Source organism: Gavia stellata, chromosome Z, assembly GCF_030936135.1.
Source record: "Gavia stellata isolate bGavSte3 chromosome Z, bGavSte3.hap2, whole genome shotgun sequence".
Lineage (NCBI taxonomy): Eukaryota > Metazoa > Chordata > Aves > Gaviiformes > Gaviidae > Gavia > Gavia stellata.
Window position 1 is genome coordinate 51,247,846 of NC_082637.1, and position 17,125 is coordinate 51,264,970.

The following is a 17,125-nucleotide window of genomic DNA, read 5'->3' on the forward strand; positions in this document are numbered from 1 at the left end:
AGATATTTCCAAAGTATTAATTAATATCCCAGGAGCTCCACAAAGGTCTATTTCAAAACACTAATGGAAATTTCAATAGCCCTGTATTTCAGAAAGATCCTTTTTATGCAAGCATAGTCACTTGTCTTTTCTAATATTTTGCAGCTGTACTTTAAATCCCTTTTTGTTTAACTTTCTCACGTTAGATTTCTTACTGAAATTTAACCCATAGGGCATATATTTTAAAGGAAATACAATGCCATTAATATGTGCAACAGAACTGATTATATTTTGAAGTGGCTACACTTACGTTAGAAAAAGTGCTTAGTTTCTTTAGCCAACACAGGACAGACCCCAGCTGGAGCCTTGCACACAGTTGTGTATGCATTGAAATGATGCTCCACATATTAAGGAAAGCATTAAAGTAGGGGGTTTAACTAATTTACCCTGTACTAATGCCATTCATAGCATGTCAAGTAGCAGATTTTAATGCTTCAATTTAAAAAATCTGAACAGATAACTGAGCACCAGAGAACAGAACAATAATAAAGCAAGCTGTATGTAAATACTATTGAATACTACTCATTACTCCATTCTATTATCAAACCTCATGGCTGACGTGACTTGGCAAATACCTCAAGAACCCTATGGGAGAAGATTACCAGATGATATACCCTATAAACATTAACTTGGAACACAGTATCAAAATGGTGGAAAAGTAGTACCCAAATTCAAGTTAATTTCAGAGTGGAACCACAACCATAACCCTGTATGCTAAACTCCACTGATCCAAGACAGAGCGCAGCAATTCCATCCTTGTCTCAAAACAGGTACTAGCATGCATCTCTGTACCGTGTTGCTGTTTGGGAAAAAAAAAAAAAAAAATCAAAGACATAATTTAACTCTAACTTTGCTGACCTACAGCACTGCAAGCCCGCAGCTGCTACAGTACAGAACTCTCCCAACCACAAATACATTCCTGTTCCTTGCGCTGGCACAGGCAGTTACAAAACCAGACAATAACCTTGTTCAGAAAAATGATCCAGATGAAAACTAACTCAGCAAAAGCAGGATGGATATATAGGTAAACTAGATCCCACAACAAAGTAGTCCCAATCGAGATTGGCTGATGTTACTGGGAAACCATATCCTGAGTTACAATTGCCCAGTACTATCTTGTACCTTTTCACAAGAATTCAAAAAGACTTCTGAAAATCAGAAAACAGGATGAATGCTCATGCAGCCTCCACTCTGCTCCTACAACAGTTGGTGTTAAAAGGCCCCAAATCCCTGATGTACGGTGTAGCTTGCATCAACAGTTTTGTGTTCATTTTAGAGCACAGGGTTCGGGTTTTTTTGTTTTGGTTGTTGCTGTTTTTTTGTTTTAACTAGGAAGCAGAATAAATCAGGTGAGAAGTGGTACAGCCTGTCAGTTATGGAAGGATAAATAAGAAAAGCATTAGATGACATCAAATGCCTAAAGGGGAAGGACTTAGGAAGCATGGTGTTTCTTCTGTTCAAGGCCTGAACACAAAGAACATTTAAACAGCTTTTATACAATATAGTTCAAAGGCAGAGCAGGCAACATAATATACCTCTTCTTCAAAGAGGGCAGAATTAAAGCTGTACAAGCATGTACTTAGCTTTTTCATTTCAGACTAATTTTTTGAACTAACAGTACAAAATATCGCCAAGCAGCTTAGCAACTGATACACAAATTCAATTAAAATCTTTTTGCCATGGAGGTCTAGCAGAAAGACAAATATTATTTACAGAAGGACAATGTAACTACAATAAATTAGCATAATACAATTGCAGTTGAGATCTGTGAACATAAAGTTAATGAGCAATTCCTAATTAGTACTTCTCTCCCCCATTCATACTAAGTTGTAAGAAGTTTCCATTCTTCTCTTCGAAATTTTTGCAGCGCACAAACTAACATCATAGGTGAAAAGCCACAGATCAGATGTGGCAATATCCTGATTTTTTTCTTAACACAAAATAAAATATACAGGAGAAGACTAATCCTCGTTTCAAACAACACCATTTTACTAATTCTAGCTCACATTCATTCTCCTCATCCGTTACACGGCATTTTGCTTTTTGATGGATATAGGAACATAAGCGACAAACAATTGCATTTTCATGTCTTACGTCTTCTGTTTCCACATGTACTTAGCACAGGCAGTAGTTACCAAAAGCTTCTGTGATACAAGTTCCTTTATTACGGTGGGGGATTGGAGATATTGGTGATTAAAATGAACACCAATCTCAATCTAAAACGGCCATCCACACTGCAGACGGGACAGTCCATACCCCTTCCTCCTTCCATTCACAAAATGTCTCAGTGCACTGGCTTGTCCTGATGACTTTTCAGGGTAAACATGACCATCTCCCTCTGACCAAAAACACAGAGCAGAAACAGGCTTTCATACAGTGACCCTGCATTCAGAACAGCACTTTTATCTTCTGCCTCCTAAATAGGCACCAAATTTCAGACCAATGTCAAGAATAAAAATGTTAATTTTCAAACATATAGAGAAACCAGATTTTAATAAACAATGTAACATCCTCAGTATACACATGATTCACTTATTTCTCCTCAGTTCACTGTACTGAAAATATCCACTTGATGAAAAGAATGAACTCAAAACTTTCAATTTCCACTCTCTCAGGCTGTAGTGTAAGTGAACTCATCTCTCAGCTCTTCCTCTTTTCCCTTTTATAATTATTTTTAATTTATATAAACATAAATGTTAAATAAAATATAAATATCAATATAAAATGTATAAATTATATTTTTATGACTAATATACAATACACACAAAAATATAAGATCTAAAATGTTTATAAGTGTATTTTATCATTTATAATATACACACTTATTTATACATTTCTGCATATATAAAAATGTTTAAAATATATTTATTTTATATATATTTAATTTATTTTATATTTATTTATAAATAAAATTGTTTGGGGTGGTTGTATTTTGTTGGTTATGGTTTTTACTTTTTAAACACCAGATACCTTGGGTAAAAGGAATACATGTGTAAACACATCCAACCCAAGTTATTTAAATAAGCTGCCTTGTTGACCGTGGCTTTTAAGAAAAGGTAGCAATTATGTTCATGAGGACAGTTCTTAGCTAGCAATAGTGTTTTGAAACTGTGTCAATATCCAAAGATTAATAATATTTTTTTTATTTGCTGGTCCTCAAATAACATGTCTTTAATTTCACGGTATTTACAGAATCATGTATGAGCATGGCATAAATTGGCACAAACAACAGGCATGCTAGTTAGAAATTTCTCTCTTTCAGACTATGCTAATACTTATAGGGAGTCTTGGCTCAAAATGACTGAAAATCTTTACAAGAACAGACTACATCTGCTCTTCCCTGTAGAACATCTGATCAATCTCTGAATGCTGTTCCTGCAAGAGAGAGGTCTTGCAGCCTACAGTATTTCTCAGCCATGCATTAAACATTTGTCTCTGACAGGAACTTTCCAGCCTCCTGACCAGTATCACTGTTCCCATGCTACTACTGCAGTGAAAATTCTAAACCCAAGGAAAACCACTATTCCTCCCATCCACAAATGGTGAGACGTGGTTCCCAGTAGGACTTCAGAGATTTTGAGAGAAAAGCTCAGTATTACTTACCGTAGAGTGAAAGACACATTCATCTGGAAGGCACCTTCCTTTCACACAAATGGTTGTTGGCTGGAGAGTGAGCTTGTAGTCAAATGATGCCATGCAATTTCCCACAGCCCACTCCAGTCCTCAGTGACATGTTGCCGCTTTTCTATAGATTTTATTTTGGGTGAAAAGCCCACAAGAATCTATATGTCTAGCAACCTGTCTGGCCACAGACTTATTTGTACTTCCCAAAACCCCAAATCATCAGGAACTTATAGTCAGAGAGAAGTACTCCACCTTTTTAGTTAATCATTTGGGAGATTTCATTATTTTGGAATAGAACCAATAGGAATACCTGCAAACACTGTTATTAAAGGATGACAGACAGTTGAAAGCTGATTCCTGAGCTGGATTTCGTAGTGCTCTTCCTACACATTTGACTAAACCCAGAAGCCACCTTTGGGGTGGATTTCTTCCCAGTTTTAGAAGTGTGACTCCTAAGTGCACCAGGTTGCACAACATATCATCTACCTCTGGTTCCCCAGGACAGACTGGTCCTGACAGATCACATTAAGATGTCTGTGCAATAGTGGTGTTCTTCAGTAATACTTGTTACACAGAGCCAGCTCTGCTCTGGCAGCATCCCCAACAATAATTCACAGAGAAACTCCAAGCATCATTACATAAGTGGCTGACATAAAGGTATCCTGAGCTCCACTGCCTGAGCTGGCCCACCTCCAGCACCTGTACCTGAGCAACCTAGTATTTCTTTCTGGTGTGGTAAAGACTGGACACCACAGCATGAATAAAACTAGAACAAATCAGGAGGCAACTAATCAGTCTCCTTACTGAACAGCTGGCATGTCACTACACACAGCTCAATACGCACACAGAAGCCTGGCTGTGTGGGATCCCATATTGTATGAAGCAGACTGTACTGGGTCTGTCTGGGATGGCGTTAATTTTCTTCATAGCAGTTCGTATAGTGCCGTGTTTTAGATCTGTGACCAAAACAATGCTGGTAACACTCTAATGTTGTGCTGAAGTGCTGAAGTGTTTGCACAGTGTCGAGGCCTTCTGTTTCTCACTCTGCTCCCACAGTGAATAGATTGGGGGGTGCACAAGAGGTTGGGAGGGGACAAAACCAGGGAGATGACCCAAACTGACCAAACAGATATTCCATACCACGTAACGCCACGCTCAGCAATAAAAGGTAAAAGAGAGGGTTTAGGGTAGTTAGACATCTTTTGCTCGGAAACTGGCTGGGTATTGGTCCACCCATGGGAGGTGGTGAGCAACTGCCTTTGCTTCACTTGTCTTGTTTCTCTCTTCTTCCACTTCTTCTTTGCTTATTAAACAATTTTATCTTCACTCACAAGTTCTCTTGCTTTTACTCTTCCTTTCCTCTTCCCCTGTCCCATTGCGGGTGGGGGAGAAAATGAACGAGCAGCTGTGTGGTGCTTAGCTGCCTACTGGGATTAACCCACAATACAGACCACTGTCAACTATCTGCGGATTTTTAGTGAAGATTAAGGTGGGTGGGTTTTTTTCCCCCACAGCTATTCCTCTACACAAAATAAATGAGCTCTTTTCACAGCAATTACCTACGTTACAGAAAAAGAGATGGAATCACTCCACACCTCTAATGTATCAGTCTGCTTAAGTCCTCCAACTGTAGAAGACTTATTCACACTTTCACTTCACTCTTGTATTTATGCTTATTTTCAATAAACTATCTGTAGCCAAGACATTGCCTTCCAAATACAGTTCTTCCCATGGAAAACACTGCTTCCATCTTCAGAGGTCAATGGTAAAGCCAACAAGACTAACTTAAATCTCCCTCATCCTCAGCGATCCTGAACACACCATCAGACCAAAGAGCACTCCCCCATACTTTTCTTTTTGCCATCAGGATACGGGTAATAAAAAGCTAGAGGTGTTGATGTCTTTAAAATCTCAGGTCTCTGCTATAATACAGTTCTTGGCACTCTGCAATTTTTTTTCTTCTGTGCCTTGCAACTGTGAATCAATGTATCCAGTATCTATACAATGCAATTCTTGATCACTTTGGATTTTTGCTAGTATTCACATTCCTCTCCACCCCTCAAGCTCAGTAAAGTTTGTATAAATCTCATCAGAAGTATCACAGCAATAACGTTATTTGCATGCTTCTATTCTTCAGAAAGCCTGCTACTGCTGTCCTGCCAGTGAACTTTACTACTGTCATCCTGCTAAAGTAGGATCGTTACTAAGCATGAGCCATTCCCAAATGTTTTTCCCCCTTTTGACCCCCATTCTAAACCCCTGCTTCCACTGAGCTGCAGCTGGCCAGCTACGCGTGCAGCCTCCCAATTACTCATTGCCCCCAGTTAAGAAGATACGTAACAGTTTTATTCCCTGCATACCACTGTTCCAGATTTGTCTGAGCACTTTCTTAAACACCTCAGCTTCAGTAAAATGGTCTGCCAGTGAACAAATGAGATGATCTGCAACTGAACGATAACATTCAAGATGCACAATAGAAATATCTGAGTGTAATCCTTACTCTGTAGAGAAGAAATAGGTTTCAGCTTTTTCAGATCACCAATTATGCAAGAGTAGCAGAGAGCCTTTCCCCACCATCTACTGCAGAGAGAATTAATTTTTCAAAAGAAAAAAAGTTATCCTCCAAAATACCAGAGACCAAAACTGGCTGATGCAGGAAAACTCTACTAAATGAACTATCATAGTTTCTGAATAGACAATCAGGAGCTACTTTAAAGCTGAAGCATGTCTTCCTAGATGACCTGAACATTCAGTGCTTCACCACACTGGACTTCCCTTTGCGTTCTCTCCTCCTCTGTATTCTTATCAAAGGCAGCAAACTCTAAGAATCCCAGGATCAATTCAAACCCTTCCAAGCACAAAACTGAACTGGCCTTTCCTGATTCCTGCTGAGCTCACTTCTTGCCTGCAATATTAAATGACTCCAATAAACACATGCTAAAGTGTTGCCTAGAATACTGCAAGCTTTTTTAGTCCAAAAGAGGACACTGCCTGCAGATTTGCTCACATTTACAGCCTTGTGCCGTCCTGCACAAGTCCTGCACAACAGTCCCTGCATCCTGTTCACTGATGCATTACACCCAGCCCACATGCTTAACATGTATCCTTAGTGAGAGTAAGATCAAAAAGCATGCAAGCGCATGATATAGATGGGAATGACAAGGTAGAATACCCATAAATCTGTTTCACATACCTTCCTCAGTACCACAAAGGAATTCCAGTGGTTTACTCCGTTCATAAATGATACCATTCCTCTGAAGCTCTAGCAAACTAAACTTGTTATATGGGACTTCAGATAGTTCAGATCAACCTCTCACATACACAAGCTGGTTGTTACATTGAAATACATCACTGTAGTTCAACTTTAAAAATGAGTGCGTCCCTGTTCACCTATTTTCACATTCAGAGAGTGCATCCAGTCATCCTTTGAATATATCCAATGGCATCCTCTGACATTATGCAGCAAGCACAATTACAGGCCATGTCTCAGACAAACTAGTTCAGGGACATCTCCAAAACAAACTCTACTCATTCCTGATAGTCTCCAGCCAGAAGTCTGGGAGAAATTCCAGTCTTCACAAACAATTACAACTTTTTTTTTTTTTTTTTTTTTTTTTTGAGACAACTACATTGCAAAAGAAGAAAGTTGTCGCTAAACTACAAAGTTTTCTGGAATGCACTTGACACTGTAAACTCTCAAGACTTATTACTCACAGATACCACAGGCACAGACTGATCATTTTCCTACTCCCTACACTCTCATAGTTCATTTTGGTTGGTGCGTTTTTTTTAGTATAGGTTCCATCTTTAAAACAAAGCCATCCACTGAGTAAAGCTAATACCAGCTTTTCATAGCTTAGCAGTCATGGTCACATAAATTCTTTTATATTTCTCAGACTGTCAAACACAGCGCTACTTTAAAAGCATGAGCTGAAGTGTTTAAGCAATAAGCAGTTTCTTAGTCGAAAGTAAGCCTACCCTTTGAAATTGTAAGGAAAAACAGCACAATTTGTGATGCAGCAGTGGTTCAACAGTCAAATATATCAATAGCTATAAACTGTTTCTCTAAAGAAATATATTTTTCTACCATACCTTAGGTGTTAGATCAGATCGCTCTTGAAGCTTGTATGTCTTGGAGAAAAGAAGTCTGATTATCCATAGAATTAGAATTCCTTCCAAAATGAGATGGTAAGCAGGAGCCTGAAAATAAAAGCACAAAAATAAGTCTACACAGAATTCTATTTGAATCAGTGTGACACTATGCAACAGTTTTCTCTCTACTAGTACACTCAGAAAAAAAAAAACAATCATGAGCTGATATGTATTTCTAAATCAGTAAAATTTATATGAAAGTGGATTGCTTTGCAACGACTACTTGTAGCTGTTAACTTGAGTTTGAATTGATTTATTCTGTTGTTAATAAACAAGGCACACTCTAAATTGATAAGCAGTTTCAGTTCCACACATGCACATAAATTGACTATTGAGAGTAAAGGCAGATAAGCCATACGGGTTGCACCAGTATCTGCAAAGGCAGAAAGCTTTCACAACAAGCAGAAATATCCTGGGAGCTTGAAGGTCTGTGTCATCTATACACACCCACTTCAACCCTACATTCTTATAGTCCACCAGCAGCGACAGCTGCTATTACTTACAAAGAAACCTAATCCTGTCCTCATAGCCTATTTTTGTTAGTTTCACAGGCACTTTGAGCAGATATAACCCAACACAGTCACCAGAAGCAGTTTTGCCCCTGTGTCATTTACTGTCTTGTGTGGACACAATATTTAGGAATATAAACAGCAAATCAGAACAGAGAATTGATCCAAGTTAAAGTTAGCCTCTTTGGGTGCTTGGAGGGTGGAAAGTCAGTTTCCTCTGGCAGCACAGCTAGTTTAAAGTAGATGTGGAGTTATGGCATCAGCATTTGACACCTAGTTTTAATGATGGGTTTAGTTATTCCATTTCAGAAAGGCTCCTGTCTACACTGTGGATGTCTACTATTTTTAAAAGACCCAAAGTGCACACGCACTACTGCACTTCCTCTTCAACTCGGTGCAAGAGCTCCAACACATCAGTGTTTTCTGGTGGGATCTGACCTGCCAACAGGAAAGTGAAATGCACCACACATCCAGAAACTAAAGGAAATTGACACAAGTTTTTAAAAACAGTAAGGAGTTCTATGGCATATCAAACTGCAAATAATGAGAATAATTTTCAGTTCACCAAACATTTTAAGAATACATATGTACACCACGACACGTAAAAAGCACATAGTATAGCAGCAGTAGAGGTCCACACAGACTACCTCCCCGTGATTTCCAGTGCCTACAATTATCCTGAGTTCAGTGTACTAGACTGTGCTACCAGCTTCAGTAGCTAAGCACTTCAGTATTTCTACTGCAAACCCTAGTATAAATTCTTAAAAAGTTACCAGCCATTGCCAAAGGAAGGGAGAGAAACAGACTGTTGATACAGGAACACTGCCTATCATCAGGACATCCTTTTTAATATCATGAAACAAAGCCTGGATACAAACACGCCATGCTGATCCCCTCCAGCACAGAACTCAAGCATAAACATTTAAAAGTTGTTTCTTCCTTTGTACATAACACTTTTAAGTTACAAACCCTGACCTCATATTCAAAGAAGACTGTGAATCTTATTAAAGTTTAATGGTCTAGTGTACGCCTTAAATGTAGCTTTATAAAGTTAAACAGAGAAAAACTTAAGCGCGTGCATCTATTTTTTCAGTATATAAATAGGGCGCACATACATATATTCACCATTTTGCGAGTGCAGCCTCACGCAGGCGGCACTGATCCACAGCCAGCTCCCGATCCGAAGCGGGTCAGATACAGCACCACCCCGCCAGCCACCACCCTCCCCCGCCACCGAGAGAGGCTCACCGGTTACCAGCCCCGGGGCAGGCCCGGCCCTACCTTTCCCGAAATCAGCGGCCCAGGCACAGGGCGCCCTCACACCCACCACCCAAGCTCTGACAGCCACGGGGCGCCCGGGGGCCCCGTCCGCCTCGATGCGCCGCGGCTCTGCTCGGCTCGGCGGCGGGATCCCTTCGGCACACGCACCCCCCCCAGTCCCGGCGGCGGGTGCCAGCCGCCCGGCTCTCCCCCAGCCGCCCCGCGCCGGCGGTCGGACAGCACCCCGGGCCCGCGCCCCAGACCGCACCTCGTAGAAGGCCTGCACCATCTCCACCAACACCCACTGCTGCCCCACGCCCGACGCCGCCATCGCCGCGCCTGTCCGCTTCCGCCTCTGCCGCCAGTCCGGGCGTCGCCGCCACCGTACGGCGACGTGGGGGGCGGAGGGGCGGGCCCACGGCCGCGAGAGAGCGCCCCCTCCGGCTCGGCGGGGGAAGGGCAGGCGGCGGCGGGGCCTGGCGACAGGCGGCCCGGTAACGGTCGCGGGCGGACTGGGCCGTGCAGCCCCGCGCCCCTAGCAGCGGCCTGCGGTGCTGGGTAGCGGCTTGGCACCGCCAAGGAGGGCGCGGGAGGAGGCGCGGGCTTGCGGCCGCTTTTCTTAAGTTCTGTAGTGGTGGTTTATAAAGAAAGGCCTTTTCTGGCAGCGCGTGTGGCCGTCCCGTGCACCGGCCTGGGTAACTCCACAGTTACTGCTCCCTGTCGTCGTCACAAAGTGCTGTTTTCTCTGGCGGCCCTGATCAGGGAGTGAGGCCAGACTCGGAAGATGCGCTCTGCAGTGTTAAATAAATGAACTTCGCTGAAAGTTGCACTTGCGTAAGAAGATAAACTTGGATGCATTGGTGTGTGCTTCCTCATGTCATTTCAAACCTGGTCCTGTTTGTTGAACCCGCTGGTGTGATCTTGGTGTCACTCTCTCCACGCTCATAGGCTTCTTCGGCCCCACGCTGTCCCGGGCTGGAACCGGCCGAGGGGCAGAGTACCTCATCAACACAGTTACGCTTGCTGCCTCTGTACCTGTAACTGGTGGCTTTGTTGCTGTAAGAAACAGTTGTTTAGATACTTGGCTAATGAATTGAATGGCAACAGCAAAACCAGAGTATAGTGGAAATAATGAGTAAATTAAATAAGAAGAGAAATTACAGCTTTAAGAGTCTTGCCAAAGTGAGCAGCCATAAAAGCTGAACATTGCTGGGGAGAAAGAAACCCCACGAAGAAAAAGAGTAGTGGTGAAGATCTTGCATGGATGCATCTGGGTGTGGGGAGGTGACTGAGTCCCTGTCCACGGCTGCACAGGACTTGAGCGACTGCCTAAAATGCGGGGGGGTGGGGGGTGGGGTGGGGCGGGGAGCTGGAAAGAAGTTTGCTTAGGAAGTGAGGTAATAGTTGATGGAAAGGGAACAAAGGACACTGCTGCTAAAGGAGATGTTTGGGAGCAGCTTCACGGAAGCTAAACAGCTGTGGAGGGCTTTCAGGAGAGCACCATGGAACTGCACCCCTGGGGGCATCACTCGCTAGTCTTCACCATGGTTAGAGGAGACAAGCCTGGGCCAGCAATTGATTAAACAGATGATAGCAAAAACCTTGGGTGCTGTGGCTAACTGCGAGCGCACAGCAAGCTGTAGTTTTACAGCAGCGGATGGTTAAAATCAGTGAACTTCACTTTCACGCTTAAATCTTCTCCCCCAGTTTCCGAACTTAAAGATACACTTCTCAAATTCCAGGGTCTACACAGTAAAGAGAAAAAATGTGGTTTGAGGCTATCTGAAAAGTCAAGACGTGTCCCTTTTGGTTTTTAGCTTCATGAAGATTATTCTGTTCACTCTTAAGTACTTCTGAGGACATTGGATCGTGCTGGAGAGGAGTCTTGGGCTCTTGGGAGATGGCCGCTACTACCAGCCTCAAAGAATGTGTCTGGTATGCATCCAGTCCCAAATTGCCCCCAGAAGAGTGGGCCACATTAGTTGTTGGTGGGCTGCAGATTAAGTTATACCCCCGCTCTCAACATCAGATTCTGACTTTCAGTGCTTGACATATATGTGTATGACTGGGAGACTAAGAAACTGATCTTGCGAAACACTGGAAGAATTGTTTCCAGCTTGAAATGGAGTGAAGTTAATAACATACTAACGAGTAATTCATCTGGCAGTGAAATTGGAGTTCCTGGTCTGGATTAACACAGGGTTAGGTCTTTCATAATAATGAGCCTATCCCTATTGTTCAGCAGTTTCATTGTTCCAACACAAGGCAACTGCTGCTAATTGCCTAAGGCTGCTACACTTCTGACAGCAAAGAAGAGGGGGAGGTGAAGGGAGAAGTCCTTTTCAATGGCAGTTTATGGCTGGGAAGGAAAGGGAGAGGAAAAATATCTTGAGTCTGTCTCTGAACTTAAAGTCCTGACAAAAGTTATTGAGATAGTGCCCTATGGAAATTTCTGCTCTGGAAGTGTCAAATTTTGTTTTCCCCCCATATCTTCCAGTCACACAGTATCCCTAAACGGCTTTTATTCTGCATCTTCCTCACCAACCCACTCATTTCCCACACCCTGCTTTGAATTCCCAGCTCAATTCCCCTGAGTCAGTGGTGGCGCGCCAGTTATCTGCAGTTGTTCTCAGATCACGCCAGAAGCAGAAAAATGGGACTTGGTATGGCTGTCAGGAATTTTATTTTTCTGAAATACCACAGAGGTAGCCAGTGTCAGTTATCTTCAGTCCTCTTTGCTCTGTTAGCTCTTCCTCTGGCTTCTTCATTCTTACTCTGTTAAGTATGAGACAGATAGTAGGAGCTGGAAGTGGAAGTGAGGGAATGATGTCCACCGTCTTTCTGCACTCTTGGGCCTCACCCCTGGCCTCTTTCGACCTGGTACTTTATCAACTAGGAAGGGGGGAGAATGGCAGTAGGAGGTGACACATAACTGTGAGGGGATGGCGGTGCTTGCTGCCATCCTACTTGTATTGCTGTGTTGGAGATATGCACATGGAATAGGTCCTAAGAGCCACTCATTGCCCCCCTGCCTCCTCCAACCACACACGGAGAAGGGGCATGATGGCCGAGGAGATTAGGGACATAAGGGAGTCTTTGCAACCATTCTCACACAGAGAATGCTGAAAGATTAGCTTATATTATTGTGGGTTTAGTGTACCTAGTTGTAACTTGTTGATTCTGTGGCTACCATCAAAAAATAAATAAAGCATTGGGAAAGCAATCCTGTACTGGCAAGGAGAATAGCAGGATAGTGCTAGTTAGTCTTTTTTGAGTTTTTGTTGTCTTGAAACCTGATGCTCAACCAAGATGATGCTTGCAGCAAGCACAGAAAATGTCCAAAGTCAGTTGGAAGCTTAGTATTAAGCACAAAAATTGTGTCCCAGCTCCTAGTGGGAAGCAGAAAGATGTTGCAAGAGTACTGTGCAAGTGCCAAGAAGAACTTGAATATCAAGTTCTGTAATTTACTTGATATGCAGAAGAGTAATTGTTCACAAGGCAAGCAGAGCAGAGGATAAATTTAGTGTTATCTCAAGCCATGCACCACTGCATCTTGGATATGTCCTTAATCCTAGTTCTATAGTGAGTCTGTTCTGGATTAACTTCACCAGCAGAAACCTGTCTTAGATCTGCCTGGGAAACATCTGGAGATCACAACATTTGACACAAGCTTTGTGTAGAGTAAGGGTACCTACTGGTGAGAGCACTGGTGCATTCTAGCTATCCCAAACTGTACCATGGCACCCTGAACAACTGTAGTGACAAAGTGGCATAAAATGGAAATGCCATGATGTTTTCCTGGCATACAATGGAGACCAAATTTGACTTCAACTGCTTGGTATTAATGACTATTTTAACTGTGTAAGAGTGGCCAGAGTTCTCTTTTTAAAGCATATTCAGCCAAAGGTGGGCCTTTGGAATAAAAAGCTAACTTATCACAGAGGTGAATGTAGGCACAGCAGTCTGTCTCCTACTTACACTTCTTTTCGGTGCCCATTTCCCAGGTGGGCTTTGCAGCACTGGGCTAAGGACCAAAGTTTCCAATACACAGCAGAACTAAGTGTCTTAAAATGGAATTGACAACAGATAGACCCAGTTCTGTGATGACTAAAGAAAACTTGTATAAGAAATTCCAAAGAGCTGCTCTGCCAGGCTGCAGGGACCACTGACAAGAGTAGACACTGTTTAAATGGGAATGTTTGCCTTGCAGAGAGCCAATTACCCACATGCGGTGTTGCAATATTGCTGTTGCAGAGCTAGGTTTTATATCCTGTGTGGTTAAATCCCACATATCTCTGATTCAAGACTTCAGACACATTGAGGTTGGGGATTTGCAGCCCAGAACTTTCTGCTGGGCTGGTTGCCTGTACTGCAGAAGGAAATAGACGGGTGGCTCACCTGTTTCTCTTCCCCACCTCAATATGCAGCTGAACTGATGTCCACCTTTTACTTCAAAACCTTAGTCTAAACAGCACCCAACTTACTCCAAATTGTGCTGGTTTAAAGCTCATTTCTTTTAGAAACACAAGCACTGTATTAAATAGGACAGCTTAGAATTTGTGTTCTTCACTTCTCCCACTTTTTTCTCACACTGAATTGACTAGTTGCTGTTTCCCACAGCATATTTAGTTAGAAACATGGCAGACACGATGGGCAGACTTGTACCCAAAGTCATTCTGATGGAGTTAAAGCAGGTTGACCATAATGAAATTGGGATCACTTCAGGAAGTGAGTAATTCAGTCAAAATAAATAATGCAGTATATCATGAAATACTATCAGCTCTTCCCATGCAAATTGTCCAAACTGAGTAGATTCAAATGTGTGTGCAGTGTGGTATGTTGTAAAGGTATGTGTTGGCATCAGACTGAAAAACTTTTTCTAGGCTGAAAAGTAAGCTTCATACAGGATTTTCAAAAAGTGGTCTAATGGGCTAATCTGACATGAATTTTAGGTAACACACATAAGATGCACCATATGTAAGGTGGAGCTTGTGACCTGCAAGATGAGGAAGGAAATCACGATTGACATAAATTCTAGCCATTGGTAAGGCAGCCAACAGAAGCTCATCAGGTTTGGCTCCAAAGGTTCACATTCCACACCTCCTTCAACTACCACCATGCAAGCCTCCTCTCCTGAGAATGAAACTGGAAGAGAAGCAAACGGATATTAACTCTGAGTCAATTCAGCTTATTTACCTGAAGATCTGGACTCCAGTCCAAAATAAAATGTCTAAGAAGCTTTCTTGTCAGCAGTGTTTTCCATACTTACTATTTTGCCACAGAAGTTTTAAAAAAGGACTTCATCTTCTGATGCACTGACTAGGTAAAAGGCTGTCTCCTCATGCAGCCTGAATAGCCCTTTAACCTCTGTGTGGTTACATAAAGGTCACACTGGTTTGTACAAATCCCTCTGTTTTTACACTACTGTTATCCACTGGATGTCTTACATAAAAATGAGGTCTCTAATGAGTGCTTTTATGACAACAGTGGAACCATCATTTGCAGGTTATTCTGATGCACAGAACCTTAGACACTTCAGTACTGAGAAGCACCAAGGTGTGATGTACGCAGCCTTCACTTCACATAGTTGAAACTAGATGCCTCAAAGAAGGATCCGTTAAAAAAAGTAAATGAGCATGAAGCTGCCCATTTAAAGTTGTGAGGGTACCAGTATGCTTTGAGTCCTAAATGGAGGTGAGAATTTGGTTGTTCTAGTCAGATATTGGAATCTTTTGAAGTAAGATAATTCAGTCCATTTTTTGAAAATCACAGAATAACAGAATCACTACGGTTGGAAAAGACCTGTAAGATCATCAAGTCCAATCATCAACCCAACACCACCATGCCCGCTAAACCATGTCCCGCAATGCCACGTCCACATGTTCCTTGAACACCTCCAGGGATGATGAATCCAACACCTCCCTGGGCAGCCTGTTCCAGTGTCTCACCACTCTCTCAGTAAAGAAATTTTTCCTAATATCCAGCCTAAACCTCCCCTGGCACAACTTGAGGCCATTTCCTCTTGTCCTGTCACTCGTCACTTGGGAGAAGAGGCCAACACCCACCTCTCTGCAACCCCCTTTCAGGTAATTTGTAGAGAGTGATGAGGTCTCCCCTCAGCCTCCTCTTCTCCAGACTCAACAACCCCAGTTCCCTCAGCCGCTCCTCATCAGACTTCTGCTCCAGACCCCTCACCAGCTTTGTTGCCCTTCTCTGGACACACTCCAGCACCTCAATGTCCTTCTTGTAGTGAGGGGCCAAAACTGAACACAGTATTTGAGGTGTGGCCTCACCAGCACCGAGTACAGAGGCACAATCACCTCCCTACTCCTGCTGGCCACACCATTTCTGATACAGGCCACGATGCCGTTGGCCTTCTTGGCCACCTGGGCACACTGCTGCCTCATATTCAGCCAGCTATCAATCAACACCCCCAGGTCCTTTTCTGCAGGGCAGCTTTCCAGCCACTCGTCCCCAAGCCTGTAGCATTGTATGGGGTTGTTGTGACCCAAGTGCAGGACCCGGCACTTGGCCTTGTTGAACCTCATACAATTGGCCTGGGCCCATCGATCCAGCCTGTCCAGATCCCTCTGCAGAGCCTTCCGACCCTCGAGCAGATCAACACTCCCACCCAACTTGATTTCGTCTGCAAACTTGCTGAGGGAGCACTCAATCCCCTCATCCAGATCATCGATAAAGATACTAAACCAGAGTGGCCCCAAAACTGAGCCCTGGGGAACTCCACTTGTGACCGGCCGCCAACTGGGTTTCACTCCATTCACCACAACTCTCTGGGCTCGGCCATCCAGCCAGTTTTTAACCCAGCGAAGAGTGCACCTGTCTAAGCCACGAGACGCCAGCTTCTCCAGGAGAATACTGTGGGAGACAGTGTTGAAGGCTTTACTAAAGTCCAGGCAGACAACATCAACAGCCTTTCCCTCACCCACTAGTTGGGTCACCTGGTCATAGAAGGAGATCAGGTTGGTCAAGCAGGACCTGCCTTTCATGAACCCGTGCTGGCTGGGCCTGATCCCTTGGTTGTCCTGCACGTGTCCCGTGAGCGCCCTCAAGATGAACCCCTCCATAATCTTCCCCGGCACCGAGGTCAGGCTGACAGGCCTGTAGGTGCCTGGATCCTCCTTCCGGCCCTTCCTGTAGATGGGCGTCACATTGGCAAGCCTCCAGTCATCCAGGACCTCCCCTGTTAACCAGGATAAAAGATGGAGAGTGGCTTCGCAAGCTCCTCCGCCAGCTCCCTCAACACCCTTGGGTGGATGCCATCAGGCCCCATAGACTTGTGAGTGTCCAGGTGGCATAGGAGGTTGTTAACTGCTTCCTGCTGGATCACAGGGAGTTTATTTTGCTCTCCATCGTTGTCTTCCAGCTCAGGGAGCTGAATACCCTGAGGATACCTGTTTTGGCTATTAAAGACTGAGGCAAAGAAAGCATTAAGTACCTCAGCCTTTTCCTCATCCTTTGTGAGGATGTTCCCCCCACATCCAGTAAAGGATGGAGATTCTCCTTGGCTCTCTTTTTGTTGT

At 43.4% G+C, this 17,125-nt stretch overlaps 1 protein-coding gene across 1 annotated transcript in view; it reads right to left on the minus strand.

Moving 5' to 3' along the window:
* SPTLC1 (serine palmitoyltransferase long chain base subunit 1) overlaps window positions 1–9,915 on the minus strand; it is a 36,157-nt gene extending 26,242 nt beyond the window's left edge. Inside the window, exons 1-2 of the mRNA XM_059833706.1 lie at window positions 9,853–9,915; window positions 7,756–7,863 (exon numbers count right to left, since the gene is read on the minus strand). Coding sequence (XP_059689689.1) covers window positions 7,756–7,863; window positions 9,853–9,915 — 171 coding nt within the window. The remainder of the gene's footprint in view (window positions 1–7,755; window positions 7,864–9,852) is intronic.
* Window positions 9,916–17,125: the final 7,210 nt, after the last annotated feature.